The sequence below is a fragment of the Calonectris borealis genome, chromosome 6 (assembly GCF_964195595.1).
Source record: "Calonectris borealis chromosome 6, bCalBor7.hap1.2, whole genome shotgun sequence".
In the NCBI taxonomy this organism is placed as follows: domain Eukaryota; kingdom Metazoa; phylum Chordata; class Aves; order Procellariiformes; family Procellariidae; genus Calonectris; species Calonectris borealis.
Genome location: NC_134317.1, coordinates 29,870,676 through 29,893,751, shown reverse-complemented (window position 1 = coordinate 29,893,751; position 23,076 = coordinate 29,870,676). Strand labels below are relative to the sequence as shown.

Below are 23,076 nucleotides of genomic sequence, written 5' to 3'. Positions count from 1 at the left end.
CATATGCGTAATTTAAAGGTTAGACATTGCACTGTACTGGATAGGAGCTTATCATCTTACAGTAAGTATCAAGTGCTAATAGATTATGCATGCTGTATAACTCAGTGATGTCAGTGGATCTGTTCTTATATGAGTGAGCAAATTCTAATGAGCGAGTTCTAATTTAAGTGAGTTTAACCAGTGTATTTTTACATTCATCCTCTTGCTTTATTTTATGTACCTTTGGTGGAGAGAAAAAAAAGGAGGAAAACATGAGGCAAGCTGTGCGTTTGTAAGTCTATCTTTTAGGTTGCTACATGTAGCTTTCGCTAAACACTTATGTTTAATTCATTGCTTAGAATCTTCTGATTTCACTGATTTCCCTACATTGACTTCTCTGTCAAGCTATGCAGAGACATATACTGCTGCACCCATTTTAGGAGTAATTGTATAAGCAAATTTACATGCCTATGTAAATGTTGGGCAGAACTGCAAACTTGCAGAAACCAGGGTTGAGTCCAAACTCTAAACCTTAGTAAGGAAGAAAATAGAGTAGTGAAAAAGAAACATAGTGGTATTTCTTTCAAAGAAGGACTTCAATAAAAACTGTGGCTTTGTAGTCTTTAATGAAGAAGTTACTAAAGCAAATCTGTATCCCATCATTTTAAATATTTATACGTTATTTAGAGACTGAAACACAAAGTTGCAGCTTTCTCCAATTAAAATGGTGAGCAGCACATTTATGGTAGACTCAATAATTATAGATCATTGAATATTTATGCTTCAAAATTGGCCAGTATTCTGTCATGTTTATGACAAATGATCAATGAATCTCACTGGAAAAATGTAATGAAGTGAAAGTTTGGGTAAGTTCAGATTTAATACCAAATTTATTGTTTAAGTTTTAGATAGTTTCCAACTATTTAATTTTTATTTATTCTAGCAAATTTCCTTTTTTTCCCCACTAAAAGCCATATATGTGGCCTTTGGAGTCTCGTGTAACTTAGATCTGTTATACCTAGTGTTTTTCAACTGTAATATTAACTGAAAGATAGTTACTATACTGAATTCATATTTATATTTTTATGTTTAAAAATATAATGTAGTTTACAGAATTAGTGAAATAAATCCTGAGGGGAGACATTCAGTTTCTATTATTATCAGGGACATAATTACTTTTGCTTTCAGGGTTGTGTGAAGAAGTAGATTCATGGTTATGCTTCCTTTTTCTCTTCCTTCTCAGCTCAAAAAGAAATAATGTCAGCTCAGCTGCAAACTTTAGTTCTGTTTGAAAATTTTAGAAAATAGACTTGTGAGCAGTTGTAATCAACAAATCTTGGGAAGAGTCTGGTGTAAAGGTATGCCCTCTCTGACCTGAAATTATACACTATGGACTGTGTAGTAATCCTGTATGTAAACACTGGACTCTTCAATAGTGAAAGATCCTGTTTCCTGTACTTGAAACTGTTTTGGGGGCTGTTTTCACCCTGATACAATTTTGCAGTTACTAGAGTTACTCCTACTTTATCCTGAGCAGAGAGGATGCAGAGCATACAATTTTCTGGAGTTTCTTGGCACCAAAACTATTATGTTGTTTTATGTAATTCTGTTTAATTTCATCTCTGAAATGCATCCAGTAAATTGTTCAGATTAAAAGTTTGATTTGAATGGTTCGATATGTCTCTGTCTAGAAAATGTGGTTTTACACTTCGGTTTGTTTCGTTATAGAATGCCTAATGCCATCTGTTCATTTCAAATGGATCCAGACTTGCAGGGTAAGGATTTTTCTCATTTTTTCCCAACTTTTCTCAGGAGACATTTCTGTGTCTGTTTGGACAGAAACTAATGAATTGTAGTGAAATCATGCCACTTTCAGAATCTCTGTGCTGTCACACATAAATGACAAATTACACAGCTGTGCTGTCCTACCTTTATTTTTGGATCTGTCCTGGCACCTTCTCTGCCATTATCACCTTGGCCATGGAATGGTCAGGTGCATAGGGGCCATGTTCCCTGATTTATAATATAGGATAAGGTTTTTTCACATATTCTCGAAAAGGCAGGAAGGATGGCCATACACTCCCTTTTTGAGTGCAAAATCTTAGCGGATACTTCATCTGCTACATAACAAGTAGCGCAAAATGCAGAACTAGCAGGTAACCAACTGCCGATGTCAGGAAGCAATGCATTCTTTTCTATATGTGTAAGAATTCCTTTGTCAGCTTCTCAACAAAAGGCATTTATGAGTCTTGAGGTGAAATCTGACCCACTGCAGAATGATTACATGCTGTTTTTCTATCCAAAGTGGAAGCTCCATTCCTATGAGAAATGAAAGAGTTTAGTGCCCCTAAATAGCCTCTCATAAATAATAATCCTAAAATATTTTGTATTTTATTTGGACTTTTTTTTCTTTGTCTGCTGTTTTACTTGTGTGCTCTTGCACGTTAACTCTGGAACTACTGCTTGACAGGCACAGAATGCCCTACTTTGAGGCCACATTTTGTCTATGAGGATGGACTTGAAGTGAGTAGCAGATGGCTACTAAAACAGGTTCCCTCCACTTAGAGAGTTATCTTGCACATGGAAGGTGTTTGAGTTGGATCATATGTATGTTTCTAGCATTTGTATTTGAAAACAAGCATTTGGAATTTAATTCATAGCCTACTGGAAATTGTGGGAGTCTTTCTGTTACTTTCAAAAGAGCTTTGGATCAGTTTACTGAAGAAAGAGAACTGATGATGCATGGAAGTCAAAACTCATTTTTCACATTGTATGACATGATACACTACATCTCCAAATAATATCACAAAACATAGTATGACAAGAGCAGGACTAAACAGATGGTATAGCAGATATTGGCTTATTTCTATATCTTAGGCAGCATCTGGGAACTAGCGGAGCCCATAATTTGCTGACTATTAACATTAGTCTGGTACATTTGTGGGAAACCATTGCACACAGATTGGCTTATTTCCAGACTAAACAGGTAGAGAGTTTTGTGAGTTATTTCTACTCAGTTATGCATTATTTGTTGCTTATCTTTGACCTTAATCAACTGTGAGTAACTCTTCCTCTCTGAAGTACAGGGAGAAAGAGTCTCTGAGGACAGCAGGATAACTGATAAATCCCTTTCTAGTTTCTAAAGCTATTATGAACAAGCCTTTTTTTTGTCTTGAAGTTCTAGGTATGTGTGTAAAGTACCAGGTATAGGTCATGTTCGGAAGCCCTCACTTCCCACTCAGGAAAGCATCCTTTAGTGATGTGAACGGAATGAGCTGAAATCATGTAAGGGTATGGGATTTAGTCGAGCAGCTTGAGTGGGAGTACTAAGCAGAGATGTCAAAAGCCAGTTGCGCTGGTAAATTGCTTATCTTCTTCTGAGGGAGTCCCAGATGTTGATCTTGACAGAAAAGTTGTTTAATGCTTGAAACAATATGCATCCAAAACAATAACCCTGCTGTGCTGACTGGCAAACTGTTCCTTGTAGAAGAGCATCTCTGATCAAGAAATTGTTTTGCCTGAAGAAATGTTATTTCATATTGGCTAAAAGTATGCACAGTGCATATCCTTTTTTCTGGTCCATGAATAGACTTGATTCCCAAAGAAGCAGGTGTGCTCTCTATGTTAAATACTATTTTACAACTCATTGTGTCACTGGTCATAAGAAGACCATTTTCTCCACAAAGCTATTGGAAAAAAAGAAAATGTTTTAATTTTTTTCATTTTTTCAAAATTTTCCTTCAAAGTATTGTGGGTTTTGATCAAGTCCAAATTTGGTTATTTCAATTTTTAGTTAAACAATTTGTTTTTCTTTCTTTCCCTTTTTTTTTTTTTAAACGAACCACTCTATTGTCATGTGTGTTTGTTTTCTTTCACAGAGGCTTTCAATGATGTTCAGAGCCCCGTCTACAGAACAGCCCTAAAACTACGCTCAGTACAGAGTCTGTGCCAGTGTTAGTAGATGAAGAGAATCCTGTGCTTTGACAGGGAGAAGAATCTGTAAAAATTTTGTGTTGCTGTCACCATGAATTATGCTACTTTGCTCTCTCATTTTCCACCTGAGAATCTCAGAATGCATTATGAACACTTAAGAGCTAGATAGTACTTCATATACAAATTGATTTTTTGCCCCTTTTGTATGTCAGTGGAAATACAGTAGTAAAATTCTAAAGGCACGGGAGAATCAAATTATTATTACAATCTGCAACACTGCTATATAGACATCACTGGCCATTATGAATCTTTATCTGTATATTATTATTCTCATTAAATGTCAAATTCTCATGTGTTTCTTAGGAGTTGATTTATTGGAAATAATCGTGGATTATCGAAAATGCATTGGCAGGCATTATTATTAATACTATAAGTATTAATAAGAACAAAATAAAATATGATAGATCAGAAAACCCCCTGGCTAGCACTCATTCTCCCTGTCTTTGAAGTGAGTGAGAATTCTGTGCAAGCAAAGAATTATGGAACAAAGCCCTGGTCACCTAGCTCGCTTTGAAATTACTGGATGTACATTCCACATTGAGCTAAAATGCATGGAAATCTTGAATTTTCCACCTGAAAGTCTCTTGCTGAAAATGCGCAACATTTCAAGTGACGTCTTCAGGGTAGCGCAGAAAAAATTACTAGTTTGTTGGCCTTGGCAATATTTTTTCATTTGGGCACGCTTTTCTATGAATGTATTTAGTCTGATATGGTAAATCTGCCTGGTGCTATGCGTCACAGCATGGAAGTACTAACTCACACAGGTACTGTTTTCATTAGCTCTGTTGCCTAGTCCTCCATGTCTCCTCTAGGCACTCATAGCGTCTATCCCAGTTACTCTACTGCTCCTTGAACACTGGTGACCAGAATTGCATATGGGTTTCCAGATTGAGATTCACAAGTGTCTCACACTGATATTTTCCCATCTGCGCTGGAAAGACCATAGGTGACATATTCTAGGTTCTTTGCTTCTTCAGCAATCTACAAACTTTCAATCTACTACAATCTTTCTCTTCTGATGTTAATTCTAATTGATCATGCCTCTGAGGTATACTGAATGTGACCTTTAAGAAGCCATAGCTCTCTCTTCCCACCGGATATTAGTTACTCCTTGGCACACTTATAACACAGCCTGTTTGCCCCTTTCTTGGCCATAGTGCCCCCCCTTCTCATTGTATTTGTGCATGAGGAGAAAGCCTACATCAAAGCACAAATTGTTTCCACAGTTCCAGGTGAGCTTTATTTTGAAGTACTGAATGGTGTGTGGTTTTATACTATCTATGCATAGAATGAAAGTTAGGTCTATAATTTGGATGCAGTTAATCATGCTGTTTTCCTCTGTAACTCGGATGCAGTTAATCATGCTGTTTTCTTTCCGTTCCTATCTATCCCAAAATGACATCCAGGGAATTTTAGTTGAGCTGTTCTATCTTTGTAGCCTCACAAGTTTTGCTACATCCATAAACCCAGCAAGACCTTTCCCAGATTATTTCCTTTTTATGTTGCATACTGTTTTAGACTTCATTTTACAGACTTGTCTTATCTAGGCACTTCTAATAAAAAAAAGTCGAGCTTCCATTCATGAAAAGGCAGGGATCCTCATTCATTTCTCCTTTAATTTTCCCACAGTGGATTTGATTGATGTTTCTCTGATTGAGCACATCCTATCAAGTGAACAGAGCCAGAGGGGAAAGCAGATTTCTCTGAAAGTGCAGCAGATCTCTGGCATGCTGACAGAACTGTTCCAAACGGCGAGATTAGAAAAACCAGGCCAGGTAGATCCAAGAGCTGCTGAATTCACGTTGAGCCTGCTAGCTGCCATGTATGACAGGTGAGAAGAAGCACAAATGTAAATCCATCATGAAGTACTGCTAGGCCAAGTCTGTTTCTACCACTCTCATACCATTTTTGTATGAAACTCTCCCATTTTGATGGTATTTTTCTTGGTATACACAATGGGAGCAGTTCAGCTAGAGGAATATGAGGCACAAAGCTTTATCAGAGAAACAGCGGTCAAATGTTTCCAAAATTATCTGGAAGTCCAGATGTCTGCCACTCCATGCTAACTTTTTCTATGAATAGCTTTACAGAGAGTAGCTCTTCTTTTGGCTGCCAAGATATTTTGATACACTCCTGAAAAAGAATCCATATTTGCCTTTGAATGACAGTATCTATGCACAGGTCAAGAATTTTCCAGTCACTTTTCATTATTCATTTTTCTCCAGCTTCAAAAGTTCATCACCAATTGGGAAACAAAACTACTGTCTCATAACTAAGCTGATCAGCTAGTTCCTGTGAATAGCAAATAGTTTCTGGGAATAATAAGAAAGCAGCTTGCAGAGTGTACTTTTCTCATGTATTGTTTGTGAATAATTAATTAATTCACTAAAGGCAGGATTGGTTTGTGATTGTATCAGATTTAAAAGACAAAGGCTAAGTTCAATGTAGAATTTATTCACCACAGGTAAAATTTCTTCCCTTCTACATCAGAGCAAAGTTTTTTACTGAAAGTGAGTGAGATGTAAGTGATCTGCAGGACTTTTTCTTTAGTTACTATTGATAAATAATATGGTCACTACTGCTTAAGGTCCCAGGTTATGAATTTTTTTGTACTTAAAAAAATCTATTAAGACTAAAAATAAACTGGTATGTTATGAAACAAAGCTAGAAATATCAAGAGTATTTTGTAATTTGTGTGCACTGTAGGGAAATAATTTAGAAGAATCTTCTTCACAGGACTATCTTGGTCTTTTTTTGCTGTTTTCTTAGGGCAGTGTCATTTTCTTTTTGCTGTAATTTCTCTTTTAAAAAAAATTTCACAAGTTTCTAAAGTCCTGCTTCTGCATCTATCCTTTTGATTAAATTGAGTTGCTGTGAAATTAAAGGGAATCAGCCCAAGAGGAGCTCAGTACAGATCTGGGTCCACAGTGAAGCTGTCTGATGATATAATGCAAAAACCAGATTGTAATCCTGCTTTCTCTTCCATATTGGGGAAGGCTTTCCACAAATGAAGAACAGAATTTTTTTAGGACATGTATTGTAAATGTAAAATTATATTTTACTTGGAATGTGAGGTCTTTGAAGGAGATGCTGTCTCTTTGTTTTACGATTGCATGGTATCTTGAACAGTTAACTTTGTAGTTATGTTCAGTGACAAAGGGTCCTAGACATAAAATACCATTAAAATGTGACATCAGTTATATACATATAAAAGGATATGAGTTTTGAAGTTGTCTTCCAACATAGCAATATTTTTTTCTTTAGAGGTTTCAGTTTTTACATTCTTGGTGAATGTAGTGTAACTTATTTTATTTTCCTAGATCTGGAACAGGTTATATCAAAACTAGATCTGCTGCAGCTGCCCTAATTGCCCTTTCAGGAGACACTTTACTGGCTAAATACAGAGGTGGGAAATGTATGATTTTATACACTGCCTAAAATACTGAACACTGAGAAAAATCTCCATTGTAATTTTTTTACTTTAAAAGAGAATACAGTTCTGCCATGTAAAAAGTAAATTATGTTGACTGCTTAGTTGTAGAGAAAGGCGATGCAGAAGAATACTTTTCCATCAATGTCCATAGCCATCTTTGCATAAAGAGTCTCAGAACAAATCATAATAAAGTTTAAGATAAGTAGAGCTTAAAAATGAAGGCCAAGTTCTGTTTGCCTAGCAGAAAAGAACAGAAAACCCCTAGTTTTAAATTTCATTGGATTAGAAAACAATTTTATATATTTGATCCAGGAAGCTTTTAGAGCCCTTTTAACATTAGACAAAAATGCTTAAAGGACTAAGTATAACAGATAAAGGTAGCCCAGTGCAATATGCAGCACAAAGATTTCTGCCTGAATTAAATGCTCAAAATGGAGAACAAATGGACCACAAGTGGCATATTGGCCTCATACTCTCCCATTGCATATTGTGTATTTCCTTCCAAATTACAATTTGGAATTAACAATTCACAATTTAAATAGGGCATATCTTGTATAAACATATTTAAATATTTTTCTTACAGCCATGAAAATGAGCTCATTGTTTGCTTCATCCTTACCTGTCTTAACTGCCAGGAATAAGGAATTGCCGTAATTTCCTTGCTTTCCTTCTCTTTCCCCTGCCCGTAGGAAGAAAGAATTGTCACAGCAGTCACTGAGTGCCTATTAGATAGACAATAAAGGAGAACTTTCTTGAGGGGTTTAATTGGTAGGCTGCAATCATCATGTAGATAGTTTGAGAATAAGTAGCTAGAAGACACTTCAGGCTCTGCCAGGATTCCAGTTTTTTTCCTTTGGTTGTTTTCAGCTTTCTTCCAGTTTTATGCTGTCCCTGATGGGAAGGCGGCCTTGATTACCCGTAGTGCCCTGAGAAGCCTACTAACAGACTTAAATCAGGTAACGCCAGTGCAGTGCTGTTACACAACAGATCTTGTAGGAGTATCCTAATCTAGGAGAAAAAAATACATGGTTGATACATTTTATGTTTGATGATTACATTATGGCATTGAAGTCAGTAGGGCACTCTGGGACATAGGGAGCTACCATGCAAAGTAGATAAAAGAATCAAATTCTGTAGCTTTTCTCAGTCAGAGTAACCACTCTCATAAGTGCCTCTGCATTCATTTTGCCTGAGCTTACAGGTCCTGGGAACAGCTGCATACAGCTATTGCTAAAGCGACTCCAAACGTCAGATGTCTGTACTCACTAGAATAGCTTGCAGTTGCAGAAAAATGCCTTAGCATACAGGTATTTCCAGCTGAACTGGTGCTGAAAATGGGATCTGAAGATGACCCCTGAGGTTCAAACCCAGTGTCCTTCAGTATTCTAGTACGGCAACATAGTATGTTGATCCATTCAGTAAGCGAGCAAGTCATTCTGACACATACTGAACTATGAAATTGCATGCTGATGGTATGAATATGAACAAGTTTTCTTCAGAACAGCATGTAAAATGGCATTTCTATAGATGCTTCACCATCTGTGTGCTGTCACCATCTCAGCAGAGCATGATGGGAATATCTGTTTTTTATTGAGGTGTTTCTGAGCCTCTCTTCTTGATGCAGATCCCAGCCATTGTGGGAGAAAACTGCACTCTGTCATGTGTGGAAATTGCGACTCGCAGCTGTTTCCATGGGGTGAGTGAAATTATGATCTCCTGGGAAATTATTTTGAATGTTGCTTGTTGATTAAAATTGCAAGTGTATCACCATATAACATCCACCAGTATCTACTTTTAAGGGGCAGGACTGTTTGTCAGTCTCACAGTATAGGACGATTTATATCTATAGAAAAGATGCTCAGTAAGATACTACTGAAGACTCTTGCATTTATTCCAAAACCTTTGGAACCCAGTAACATCTTACATGAATGGAAAATCTATGCTAGCAGCGTTCAATATCAGAGCTTTTATTAGGAATTGTAGATGAGACACCAGTTCTTTTCAAGTAAATGGCTGAACTTGAGACGTGTATTTTTTCCAGGTTCTGAATTCAGCAATTGTTGAAGAAAAATTCCTGTCTTGGCTGAGATCAGAGCCTGCTGTTCTCCTGTGGCTCCCTACGTGTTACAGATTATCAGCCACAGAAATGGTTTCTCACCAAGCTAGATGTAGAGTCTGCAAAATTTTCCCTATTACAGGCCTCAGGTGCGTCAGTAATTACTGTAGTCTATAGCATTCATATAAATAGTTCTTACTTTTTGTAAGTAAGACTCTTATTGTTTGCATATCCTACAGACTCTAACTGCTGTATTAAACAACAAACTTCAGACATAATCTAATTTATCAAGTAAGCGAGAGAAAGAGAGAACCATTACAGGCTAGTGCTCAAGCCTGTATCCTGTTTCTCTTTAGTTCACTAGCACAGACACAATTACGGAGACTTACTGAAAGTAAACTGGCAGTTCAGTGGTAAAGCCAATTAAACCTGTGTGTCTCATTTCTTCGTTCTTTGTCCCATAATCAGGTGTATTAACTGGCTGGTTAAGTTACCCATCTTAGCATCTTATTCATGTAAGTAATGGTATAAAATGGCCTAATGATGTAAAAAGAACACTATCCATTACCTACTGACCAGAATGCTCAGAAAATAGTAAGCTTGCAGGTTTAGTTTTTTGCATTTTTAGTTTTTTGCAAAGTTGCAAATCCTACATCAATAATGTGATATTACAGTTCCATGAGCACAGCAAATAGAGATAAGCTGGTGCATAAGCAGCATATGAAGATGTAACTGCATTCTCAAAAATGGTACTAGAACAACTGTTTCTTCCTTAGACTGAATTTCGATGCAGCAAATAAATAATATCAAAATCATTACTGGGTTCTGGAGAATAGTCCACTGTCATTTGGACAAAATAACTCTTGCATTCAGAGAATGCTGAGGAAAGTCATTATTCTAACAAGGTGCTTCTCTGCATTTCAGAACCCAGGGATCTGGATTTCTCAAGCTCACTTACACCAAGTTCCTACTTGTGGGGAAGTAACTTAATCCTTCTGTGTTCCCCCACAGGTATCGCTGTCTGAAGTGCCTCAATTTTGACCTTTGCCAAGTCTGCTTTTTCACTGGCCGTCTCAGCAAACCACATAAGAGATCACATCCTGTTGTGGAACACTGTGTGCAGGTAGAGTCCCATGGTACTGATTCATTTCCCTGTTCAGGTTCTTCATGCAGGCAAGTAGGCAGTAGACTCTTGAACTACATTGATTATGAAATTATGTGTGTAATATACGTACATAATGGCTGTGAGGTATTAGCATTATTAATCTGGGAACAGTGAGTCAGGGAAAGGAAAAAAGGGGGCTTCTAACTTTAGAAGGAGTGTTTTGTTCTGAAATAACTGAATAGAGCCATGAAACGTCATAGTGCAAGTCCTCTTCCCACGGAGTTTTATGGCAAGTTTGCCATTTGCAGATCATCCTTAAACCTGTGGAAAGGCCCCTGTGAAGTGTCCCAGTGCTTCTTCCTCCCAACCCTAATGCAGACTCATTCAGAAATAAATTCATTGTAAAGTTATACAAACTCCTGCATGAAATTTCCTTTATTCCAGAGCTTTTCCACTTTATTGTAAGCCTTTTGGACTCATTTGTCTCTGTCAGTCTCTGTCAGGGATGCAGCACAAAGAGGCAGCATGGGCCCAACTAAGCTCACCTACTTGGGCTCCATTACAGGGGCAACTTGTGCTTTCATCACACTAGTGGTGAAGTTTAACACTGGAAATCTGTGTTTGGAAGACCAGCTTCTCCTTTGAGCAGGACATTCCAGATCTTGCCCACAGCAGCAGACAGGATTTTTTGTGGATCTATAGAACAGTATCTTCTTCTGTTCCAGTAAATGAGCTGAAAAGCACCCATGAAAGTTTCCCTAGTAAGCTGTACTTCATGGTCTCCTTCCTGAAACTCTGCACTTAACACGAAAGATATCTGGGTAGCCAGTGTCTGCACCAAAACTAAAGAATGTTAGTTAGACTGCTCTTGCAGTCACCCTTTGTCTGGGGGAACATTAAATTGTAGCCACTTCATTGCTCTCTTTCTGAAAATCAAACCCTATTGATAACACTATGAGAAACTATATCTGGATGCTCAATATCTGCATTAAAAATAACAGATAGATGTTCATTCCTCCAAATATTCTTCCTCATCCTCCATCTGTGAGAAAGTAGGAGAATCAAATGGCAACTGATCTCCTCATGTAGAGATTTATAATAGAGACATTAAAATCAGTGTGAATGGGAGTGTGTGGATGTGGAAGCACCAGAAGGAGGGGCAGGAGGGATATAACAAGGCAGGAGATGATGCAACCTAGATCAGCTGGTCAGCAAGATCACAGCACTTCCACACACAGCTTCTCAGGACAACAAAATCAGGAAAACAAAAGGTAGCCTGAAACAAAGGACAAACTGCCATTTGAAGATGCCATCACAAGAGGTGATGATGTGAAGGTAAAGGACAAGACCTATACCTATAAAAGACCTAAATAAAGAGACAAAAGATTACAATCATTGCCAGCTCCTAAAGGAGCTAAAGGCACATCCAAAAACCAGCACATGGTCACACTAAGAGGAACCCAGGATGCTTAAGGAGAACTGGCATCTCTTGTGCTCCATGTCACTGTAAGTCATCATGGCCATACCATGTGTATATGTACACCTTGGTGTGTGAATGCTGGAAAGACTACTTGGACACATATATGTTAGTGCTTGTGAGTGACTATGAGTGACTGAAATCGGTTTTGTTCTAAAATGAAGTTCCCTTCCTCTCCTATACTGTCTGACATTGAGCTTTCCCACGTTGTTCCTGCAATATTGCAACTGGATCACTGAACTTAGGTTTCCTTTATGAAGACCTACTCTAATACTAACCCTGTAAATATTACTTTCGTGGCCATAATCTATACCAAAATTAAAAAGATAAGCTACTCACTATGACAGATACCATTCTTATATCCTCTGTGTGGGACATAAAAGAGTCAGTAGTAAGCCACTTTTCCCATACCTTCCACTCTTAGCAGATGCTGTTCTTGGCTGGGTAAGTTTTCACATTGTCTTTGTCAGGGAGTGGGCTGCTGAGTGGGGATTTGAAATATCAGCGCTGTTTTTCCTTACCGTGCTGACACCTTGTGGTAATGTTATTACCATGTTGAGAAATGACTAGGAGGCATGCTGTATGTTTTCTTTGTGTTTTCCTGTTCAGTCTGTCAGGGCTTTCCCCATGTTCTGCACTAGTCACTTCCTGGGGCAGAATTGGTTTGTGTCCTCCTATAATAGAGCTACTGAGCTTAGATATTGTACCTGAACCTGACACTGCTGTGACAAATGGAAGTGTAGTTTTTACTGTATTGTACAAGGGGAGGACGTGAGGCACATAAGGCTGTATCTATTAACACTTCATACAAGTATAAAAGTACTTCTTCCCATTGATTAAGAGGGAACTTAGATACTACTCAGGCAGAATTATCGTTGTGACTGTGAGCTTAATCATTGTAACTGCCGAAATCCTGCGTTAGGCATTTCCAGGCTGCCTGAATTTGGCCCAGGCAGAGTGTTTTGCTTACCTAACAGAATTGGAGACGCTCTTGCCTATGCTCCCGCATCTTCATCCACCTCAGCTCCCCTTCTAGGGCTCAGACAGCAGCCATGAGCCTCTTCAATCGTTGAACAGGTGGACCTTTGCTTTCTTATGTCTTGCCTTTGCCTTGGACTGTGTCTACTTCTGGGCAGCACCTGTTTGAAAATTCACTCCCTTCTTTATTATCCCTCATTCCAATAGATGTCAGCAAAGGCGAATGCAAAGCATTTTCTCCGCACCATCAGGAACAACCTGTTTCAGGAGCGCTGCAGAAGAAAGGAGGCTCAGAGAAGGAGGACTCTGGAGATAGCGGAGGAGAGGTACTTCCCTACTCACAAAAAGACTTTGTGAGCTTCTGTTTCTGATGAGTCTATAATCTCTGAATAACGTGTCAGGCTGTGGGATATTGCTTGATTATGTCCTTTGAGTAAGTGATTTTGTTATGACAGCCACCATGTCACGATTTGTTCATTAAAAAGGAAAAGCATGAATGGGAAGTTGCTACACATTGTTCTGTAGCTTAACCATGATTACCATGCTGACAACCTAATGACCAGTTGTCTTATAAAATATAACATGCTTGTGTCTTCCTTCCCTCCTTCCTTATGTCATCTCTTTCTCTCCATGCCATTTCTTGGGCTCAGTCTATGGTCAAGCATTGCAAATATTTAGTACTTGTCACAATTGCATGGGTTTTTAAGCACTCCTCTGTGACAAATTCATTGGAAATTAACTGTGAATGCTTTCCACATGTGACCCACAGTTTGTTCACTGACAATCATTGTACTCAAGTCCCACTGAATTGCAGGGATTAATCACAATAGTGAGAAGCTGATCTCACCATTCCAGTTCTTTCAGATCTGTTTTGTGTGCTTTTAGTTAATGTGTAAATTCATTACTGTATTTCCACTGATCACAGTGGTTAATAATGAGCATTGGAGGTCATGTTGTGATTTCTCCTATAGTTTCTCCTTCCGTGCTCTGAGATTTTGGTTGATATTTAGGGGTAGAAACTGAAGGGAATGATTATATGAAATAAACACTACAAATGTACGAAGGGTGAGATTCCTTCCTAGTTGTATAAAGACCTAGGAACTCTCTTGCATCTCACATGTGTTCTCCAAATGAGGCTTCAGTGAGACTGAAATAGGGAAAAAATGGTCACTCCTCTCTAAAAGAATTAATTTCATCCTTGCGTGAAGGAGGAGAAAAATCTGTTTATAAAACTTGATTGTGCTACACTGCTAGGTAAGTACATTGCTATTAGAAACCAATTTTTTATATACAGTAAGAACAATACATGATAGCTACAGTGATTTTCACAGAGAATATTATTTCAGTGTTTGTTTTTTAGAATATGGTGAAATGCAAAACATTTTCCATTGCTAATATTTCCCCACTTGTATCCAGCAACAAAAAATGTTTCTTCATTTTGAATGTCATTGAATCCTTCTGTGAGCAATCAAGATTTCTCTGTAATTCTGTGGGGTTTTGCTTACCTAATGCTTGGGTAGCAATGATAGAAAGAAGAATTTGGGCTCGCCGTTACAGGTGTCACTGTGGGGCTGATAGGTATCTGGGCTTCTCCTAGCATAGAACGGACTGAACAGCAGGATATATGGCCCTTTGCTATCTTTTTGTAGTTGAATTTCCCAGTATATTTAGCTCTTGGCCAAAGGAAGTAAGAAAGAGAAGCAGCAAATTGCACTGATACTAAATAGGTGGAAAGAAGAACCTGTTGTTGAGATTCTGTTGAAAGAGTGGAATTTGTTTTCAGGAATTTTATTCTTTCAGCCAAAATATGCCAGCAGGCATAGCTAAACCATACTTCTTGCTTAGTCAATAGCACAGCTGTCTGTCTACTTACAGTGCATTAGTTTTATTTTGACCTTTCTGGGTACCAAAACCATATAAGGCTTGATCCTTTCTCTACTCATTATTTCTCTGTTGGCACACAGTCCCTCTGCAGAACTCAGTGCTTCACCACTACTTGGCCCTGAAAACCTGTCTTTCCCAGCGGACAGACCTGTCCTGGAGTCACTCAAGTTCATATCTGAAAACAGAACTGTAATGCAGAAGAGTGAGAATAAAAGCAAGACACCAGAGCAAGGCAAGACAAAAGCTCAGGTGAGCAAAACATGAAGCTATAATAGTGCTAAAGCTGTGAAGAAGACCTACCAAGTTAACTATCTAACAGCCTTCTAATTACCAATGAAAAAGAAATGTAATGGGCAGCTTCACCTTTCTGTTAATTTCTCACTTACGGAAAAAAATGTGAAATCTGAAAACTTAGTGAAGCTTGAATTTGATACTCTCCCAAGATTAGTGACTAACTCCTTGACTTCCATGATCTTCAGGAGCATTTGTAAGAATATTTGCTCTGTTACTTTTTTTTTTTTTGAGTTGTCTTAGAGTAGCACATTAAAGACTAGCTAAGACTGGAGTCCCCTCTCTGTTCTGAAAGTAAAAAATGCCATCATGTCCTCCTACTGCAAGCAAATGTCAAGGAAGGATGCCTGAATTCTTATTAGGCTCAGGCCATTTTTATCACCATGGCAACAGCAAGAGGACAGAACGGGCCCTTCTTAAAGATAAACCCAGAGTAATGTCCACTCCAACTAAAATAGTTCATGCATAAAAGCTCTCCACTAACCCATTTCCAGGTTCCCTGCTAGAGCTAGAAATAATGCTAGAGGAGTGGGTAGGACAGTGTAGATAAAAATAAGTACATAGCAGTTTTTTGTTTCTATATTTATTTGAGGGGTTGGTAGCTCTGCACATACTCGGAATATAGGGAACACTGGGTTGTGTTCAAACCAGTTTGTGTCATCCACTCATCTTGTTCTTCCCGGAAGCCAAGGGTGCAGTAATTGAGAACTAGCCTGTGCATGTCAGGTCACTCCTTTGGCTGATACTCCTGTGTTGCCCTTTGCAAGACCTGTCTTTTAGGACTCTGCTGCCCAGCTCGAGGTATAGTGCCAGCCAGCACATATCTGCAGGAGAAGCTATGGGCAGACATTGCTTAAGCATATAATTTTGATGGCTGGCATTTGTCATTTTAGAAGACAGCGAGACGAGACTTGCATCCTTGTAGTGGGATTCTGTCACATGCATTGCTCTCTTGTTCATTTTCTCTCCTGGCTGAGAATTCTTTTTGAGCAGTTTTATACTGATTTCCAACATCTTGTTGCTTAAAAAGATGCAGACCGTAAGTCCAATGATAGCTTTTAGTAGAATCCATGAGCTTGGAGGTCCTGGGGACCCAGCTCTTAGTCTCATAATTTCCTGGCAGCCCTGATTCCAGCTTATACCATGCCTCTAAAGCAGCTTACCTGGAAAGTGTTTGTCTCCCTGACTTTTGGGTTACTGTCCCCTGCATGGCCCAGAGACTGCTACTTCCATCCAAAGACCAGGAGTTTCTCTTCTCTCTTCTACATGCAGCCTGTCTCCCTCCATCTCCTTGTCCCAAAGCAGTTGTGTGACTTGGGAGAGACTGTTCCCAAATCAGAATACTCCATTTTGCAGAAATTCCAGGGAATTAGGTTTTTGTTCTAATTTAAAACAAAACAAATTCTCATACACTTAGAATTTGTCATAGGACAAAGAATTTGTTCTATAGAGTAAATTTTCCAGTCCGTTCTAATAGCCATTAGAAATACTTTAATGCATCAGTTGATTGCAATCAGTTAAATTTAAAAAGTTAACTAGTAAATCTGTAAAACAGACCAAATCCCAAATTTGCCATGCCCTCTTACAGCAAAATTTGCATAGAAAATGAAGTGTTATTGCTGATAAAGTTATGAACAGATACTTTTCTCTTTTTCATTGTAGGCAACAGCCTCTTTTGAAGCAGATGTGTTAAAAATGCACGAATCCATCAAAAGCATTCACAATGAGAGCAGGTAGGTAAATGGAACAATGACTGACTCTGGTGGGCAATGATGCTCCAGTGAAGAGCTGGAAGACAAATGACTTTTCCATACTTTAGAGATTTTGAGACTTAAAAAGAAATCCTATCAAATGGGGATGAATGATGAAAACTCAGCAATAAAAATTGTAAATGGAGATCACTGGAAAAACAATTTCTGGCAAAGCAAAACATTTTGTTTTGCTTTCATCGGAATTTCTGCAATTGTTAGTTTACATTTCTAAAAGTCATTAGGGGAAAATGTTGGTTCACATAAAAATATCAGAATAGCATACTTTTTCAATTTTTTCTCTGAATAAGACTTAAAGCAAATTTCATAATTCACATGAAGTTTTTAAATCAAGGTAGGATATCTTTCTAAAAAATGTGCTGTAACTCAAATAGAGACTACAGGCTTAATACAGGAACTAGTGGTAAAAATTCCATTACTTAGATTATCACAGAAGTCCTTTCTGATATCCAAACCTTTGACACAATAAAACATTAATTCCCAAACTACAAATTTCTTGGGTGGTTTGTTTGGTTGGGGGGGGGGGGCGCTGTTGGTCTATGGGCAACCATGCTTACCTTTTTCTTTCACTTTTGCTTTCCCCTCCTTCATTTTTGTAGTTATATATGAATGTGCTGTAGATATAATCATGTCTGTGACCACTGAAACCAATGGAATTACAGCGAAGTGTAGAATTTGATCCTGAATCTACTCTCTTTATTTCCTTCAGTATGTTCAGTTCCCTCTCTTCCTGTTTTGTTTCATTCTAACAAGTCAAAGTAGAATTGCTGCTCCAAATTCACACAAGGGCACTCCAAGACTAGAGCAAAGCAATTGTGTTTCGTTGTAAGTCTGTGTCCTTACCTCACTCTCTATTCTCACATGGGAAAATAAAGAGATATGGCAAAGATCTTCAGCTTTTGTTTAGATTAGCAATAGTTGAGAGGTTATCTGGGAAGCCTGCTCCTGAAATACTGCATGACTCTGTGAACCAGAGCTTATACAACTGGATGAACGAATCACATTAGTCATGGGGAGCTCTTTGTTCTTATTTGTGGACCAACTTCCAACATTTATGTGCCTGTTCACAGAACCGGGCTCTGAGTTAGTTGAAGGTAGTCAGCATTTTACAGTAAAGACCCATTAAATGCTGTTATAAGGGATCACTGTAATATTTATTTTAATTTTAAATGGTCTGACTTGCTGTCCCATTCAGACAAATCTTGCATAATTCCGGTGAAACTGATGGGACTCTTGTCTGTGAGCCAATGCATACCCAAAAGAAAGTGAATCAGATGAACTTCTGGATGTAACTAAGCATGGGAGATAACTATTTCAGCTGTGTGATATGAAGCAGTTGGTTTATTACTGTAGAGTTAACAAGCTTTTCTGTCTGTCTCCACGTCAGCCGTGGGGAAGACGAAACTGTATTTCTACCCTGACTTCTTAGGGAAATCCCAACTCTAGAACAGAGAGATGAGTGGTATTTTTGTCGTATTGTACTCTAAGTAGGTAATTTCTAAATCTTCTCTGGTGTGCGTGGGAGGGTGACACTTCTCATTGCAAAAATCACAGTATCTTTTCAAGGACAAGTGGCTTGTGCAGAAACTATTGGTATCATCAAACAAGCTGCATAGAATACCAGGAACAAGAAGGAACTCAGTCAAAGGGGTAGAGGCTGCTTTTACTCCTTTGTTGCCCAGGGGGAAATGATGGGAATCTTTGCTGTAATGTCTCTCCTCTTGCAGCCACCTTTGCAGGAAAGGTAAAACCCCAAGATGCAAGGCTCACTCCTGGCCACAGTTCCACTTAGCTTGTGTCTTTCCTCATCTAGAACACTCCTGGTTTTGCTAATTCCATGAATACTGCCCAGTTCCTGAAATACTGGCCTCTAACCCCAAAGCTGACAAAAATTTCCTGAACTGACAGAGAGGAGAAAGTTTTTGCTACAGTGTTTGCTCTTTTCCTTGACTGCATATATTTGTGTGTGTGTGATCTAGCAAAATTCCCACCCTCCTGTGCCCCTGGTAGGTACATGAAGAAGCAGTTCAACAAATGGAAGGACAAAATGCAATTTCTTCACAGCTGCCAGAAAGACAAAAGCTGCAAAATAGAGGCAAAGCTCCAAAGCCTGAGAGCAAGCCATGAAAACCTACAAATGAAGCTGCGACAAATGAAGCAAGAAATAAAGGTACAGTGATAAATATACCAAGAATCTTCACAGCTATGGGCAATTACTGAACACTAACTTCTCCTTTTCCTGCAGACCAGCACTTTTGATACTATTTCGTGCACCTTCTGCTTGTCTGCTCAGTCATCCTAGGCTCTTGTCTTCAGAGAAAGCAGATAGGCTCTTTGCAGCACGGGTTTTCTTGTCATTCTGTATGTATTTAGCATCTAGCACGGATATTCATGTCTGGGATGTTTAGATACTACTGCAATGAAAATGAGAGGGTATTCCAATAAGAGTGATAAAATGGTTTCCAACAGAAGTGTTAGATACTTCATTACAGTCTTTTCTTTAGAGAAGAATCCTGTGTTGGCATTGAATAAATAAAATATTGTTTTGTCATTTCGAATTGCTGTCTTGTACTGGGATGTAATACAGACCTCTTACAGAAAATATTTTATTTCTTTTCAATTGTATGGACTCTTGTTCATTTAAAGTATCTCTGAGGTTCTACAAAGGCCCTTATTTCACAGGGAATGCATATGTATTTGCCACTACAGCATTTTTGTAGCATTTTCTGCAATGCTGTTTTTAGAGTGTTTTTCAGGGATGGTGAAACATAGAGAAGAGCCAGACACATCTGCAGTGCACACTTGGTCAGCTTTATATCACTTGCACATGAAGTCAAGTATGACCTGGCACGTCATACCATCCTTTGTGTATGCTGTGACACTGGCCTGTCCACAACATGCAGGACTGGCTGCACACACGCAGTTAAGTGTCCAGGGCATGCACAATCAGCTCAGTGCATCCCAGTTACATCAGACTCAGCGTTCATGCAGTGGATGGTATTTGCTATCGTAGTTCTGTCTAGAAGATTCCAAGTACAATTGTGACACTGACAACCGGCCTAGTTTTGGAATTTCAAATGTTAACAGGTGTGAGGTGTTTGATATGTGTTTAATATACACATATATTTTTCCTTTAGTTTAATTCTTTTAGAACAATTTGCCTGCAAATTTACTCTTGGAACATTATTATTCCCACTTTTCAATGGCATTCAAACATATGATATCTTCGGATTGGAATTGTGGAAAAAATGGCCACGTAGATTTGTCCAAACTCAAACACAAAGTTTTATTTTATTGCAGGAAAATATTTTATTTAATGAATGTATTTAGTTCACCAGAAATTAAAAAAAAAAAATTATTATGACCCAAAATTATTTTCCTACCTATTTTAGTACAACCAGCAAACCAAAATATCAATTATTTTCACAATGTAGTTTCTGTATTTTGTCTATTGTAGACAATGTTACAGTCATCAGAGCATCCTTTTGCACAGTGTCAGAATATGATGCCAAGAAGTCCACATGTCCTGCTGGGAAGGAGAATGCAGGGTGGATTAAATCCTGCCCAGATAAGGCCTACTTCCAGAACGTGTGCAGACTGGAAATCTTTGAATCCCCCCAACTCTGCAAATAGAATGCAGCTGTTACAGATAGCTGAGGTTCCTGCTGCACTGGACTTCGTGTTCTCAGAAGACCCACTGGAGTCAGTGTCCCTGCAGAGTGATAGACCTTTTATGGGACAGTATAAAAAAGCAAAAGAGAATCAAACATATTTGCCTGAATTGACAGAAAACTCCCTCAGTGGCATCATGAGGAATACAGTTCTTACTCCCACTGCAGTGCAGATACCACCTGATGGGAAGGAAGTCAGTGAGGAAGTGGAACTGCAGCAGCTAGTGATGAAACTGAAGGATGCATTGTCTCTGCAAGCCCAACCAGGTATAAGTTCTCCCAGTTACCTTGACGCTGTCTTCTCTCCTCCATCCAGTTTACTCTCTAATATTGTTCATAATCATTTAACCCTCAGAGGAAACTCAGAATCTTGCCTTTGCCATTGTATAAGTACTCCAGCTCTATACTGTAAGGTAAAACATATTCCTGTAAGGTGGAATATAGCCCCTAATGTTGGACTGATTTGAAACAGGATGAGTCAAAGCGCATAAGAGGAAATCCAACTCAGCAGTCAATTAAGGAGCAAACTTTCACTGGTGAGGGTACTGGAGGTCTTTTCTGTTGCCACTTCTGTGACACTGTAACTATGACTCTAGTCCCAGGCAGACTTCCAGCAGTACAAAATCCCTTTGTAATCAATGGTCTTTTACACAGCAGAGCTTTGTTCAACACTCAGGATGCCTCACTATTGATAATGAGGATGTAATGAGCAGAGTGACAGAAAAAGCTGCTGTTTCTACAGAGTTATCTTAAATTAGAGATTTATACAGAGTTTTTCAGGGCTCTGGCAGCATCCAAATGCTCTGAAAGACTTAAAATCTCTTCTACTTTTCAGCTCAACAGTCTGCTTTACAGCAGGAGTTCTTCTCTACAGCTGAACATGTTTGCAGATCCTTTTCTGAACTCATCAACCAAGTAACTTCACCAGCTTGTAAATGATGGAAACTACCATTCACCTTAAAGCTTCACTGAACTACTGAAGGTAATTGATGCTATGTCAGACTCTTTAAAGTGTCTCAGGTGTTGCATTGTAATAACCCAGCATAACAGATTTCTGCATTTACTGACTTCACCAGGAACCATAACTAGTGTTAGAGAATGATGTTCCTTTTCTATTGGTGGTTTCCAGCTCCTGTGCAGTAGATATTGGCCCAGCTGATAAAAATTAGCTTGTCTTCATTAATATTATACTGGCTTTCACAACGGTCCTGCCCTGTCCCCTCTTCTTACTGCTATGTAATCAGTAATGGTTTGTGTTTCAGGAACATTTATTTTTCATATGAGAGTTGGCTTGAGTCAACTGGTTTCAGTGATGTATTTTCTATCACATCATTGTTTCTTAGACTAAAGGAAGGAATAAGTTCTTAACTGTCAGACTTATCAGTACTTGATATTTACATATTCATATTTTTCCAAACTACTGAATTCATATTTAAAGGAAAAGATGCTTTGAACATTTAAAGGAATTTGATTGTTTTAGAAGAGCCTTTCCATTATTGATTAACTTGTATTTTAGTATAGAACGGTTAATAAGAATGTAGTGTTCAGTATAGAATGGTTAATAAGAATGTAATTTTACCTAGCACCTAAAACATGAGAAAATGAATTTTTTTCTTGGTTACTGTCCTGGTTTCAGCTGGGATAGAGTTAATTTTCTTCCTAGTAGCTGGTATAGTGCTGTGTTTTGGATTTAGTATGAGAATAATGTTGATAACATACTGTTTTAGTTGTTGCTAAGTAGTGCTTATTAATCAAGGACTTTTCAGCTTCCCATGCTCTGCCAGGTGCACAAGAAGCTGGGAGGGAGCATGGCCAGGACAACTGACCCAAACTGGCTAAAGGGGTATTCCATACCATATGACGTCATGCTCAGTATATAAACTGGAGGGAGTTGGCCAGGGGGCTGTGATCGCTGCTTGGGGATTGGCTGGGCATTGGTCGGTGGGTGGTGAGCAATTGCATCACTTGCTTTATATATTCTTTTTATTATTATTATTATTATTACTACTACTATTTTACTTTATTTTATTTCAATTATTAAACTGTTCTTATCTCAACCCATGAGTTTTCTCACTTTTACTCTCCTGATTCTCTCCCCCATCCCACCAGAGGTGGGAGGAGTGAATGAGCTGCTGTGTGGTGTTTAGTTGCTGGTTAGGGTTAAACCACAACAGTTACTAGTACTTTGTATTTGATGGAACATATCTAAAACTTCCAGAGTGTTAAAAATACTTATCAAGCCTGTACACACACATACAGGCATAGATACGCGTGTAAGTAAACATATAAGCTGCACAGAAGTTTGTAAACAGAGAGATGATTGGCTGTAGGTAGCAGGTAGTACTTGCTGAAGTTGATTACAAAGCATGTATTAGGCATCAGCAGGGAAACAGGCTGGGATTTGAAGAAGAAGGAAGATATCACTCAAAAGAAACATTGC

At 38.5% G+C, this 23,076-nt stretch overlaps 1 protein-coding gene across 1 annotated transcript; it reads left to right on the top strand.

Moving 5' to 3' along the window:
- Positions 1 to 143: 143 nt before the first annotated feature.
- Positions 144 to 22,754, top strand: DYTN (dystrotelin). The gene is made up of 16 exons (XM_075153970.1): positions 144 to 271; positions 1,708 to 1,754; positions 3,858 to 3,932; positions 5,602 to 5,803; positions 7,293 to 7,378; positions 8,273 to 8,361; positions 9,030 to 9,101; positions 9,447 to 9,610; positions 10,473 to 10,584; positions 13,229 to 13,374; positions 14,986 to 15,154; positions 16,859 to 16,929; positions 18,976 to 19,135; positions 20,423 to 20,903; positions 21,472 to 21,618; positions 22,403 to 22,754. Exons 1-15 carry the CDS (start codon positions 252 to 254, stop codon positions 21,573 to 21,575), a joined length of 1,998 nt encoding a protein of 665 aa, XP_075010071.1. The 5' UTR covers positions 144 to 251; the 3' UTR covers positions 21,576 to 21,618; positions 22,403 to 22,754.
- Positions 22,755 to 23,076: the final 322 nt, after the last annotated feature.

Excerpts from the sequence above, each read along its gene's own strand:
- DYTN (XM_075153970.1), top strand. The coding sequence starts at position 252 with ATGAGGCAAGCTGTGCGTTT. Across the intron at positions 9,611-10,472 it reads TTCCCTATTACAGGCCTCAG|GTATCGCTGTCTGAAGTGCC; the intron begins GTGCGTCAGTAA and ends GTTCCCCCACAG. Across the intron at positions 15,155-16,858 it reads AAGGCAAGACAAAAGCTCAG|GCAACAGCCTCTTTTGAAGC; the intron begins GTGAGCAAAACA and ends TTTTCATTGTAG.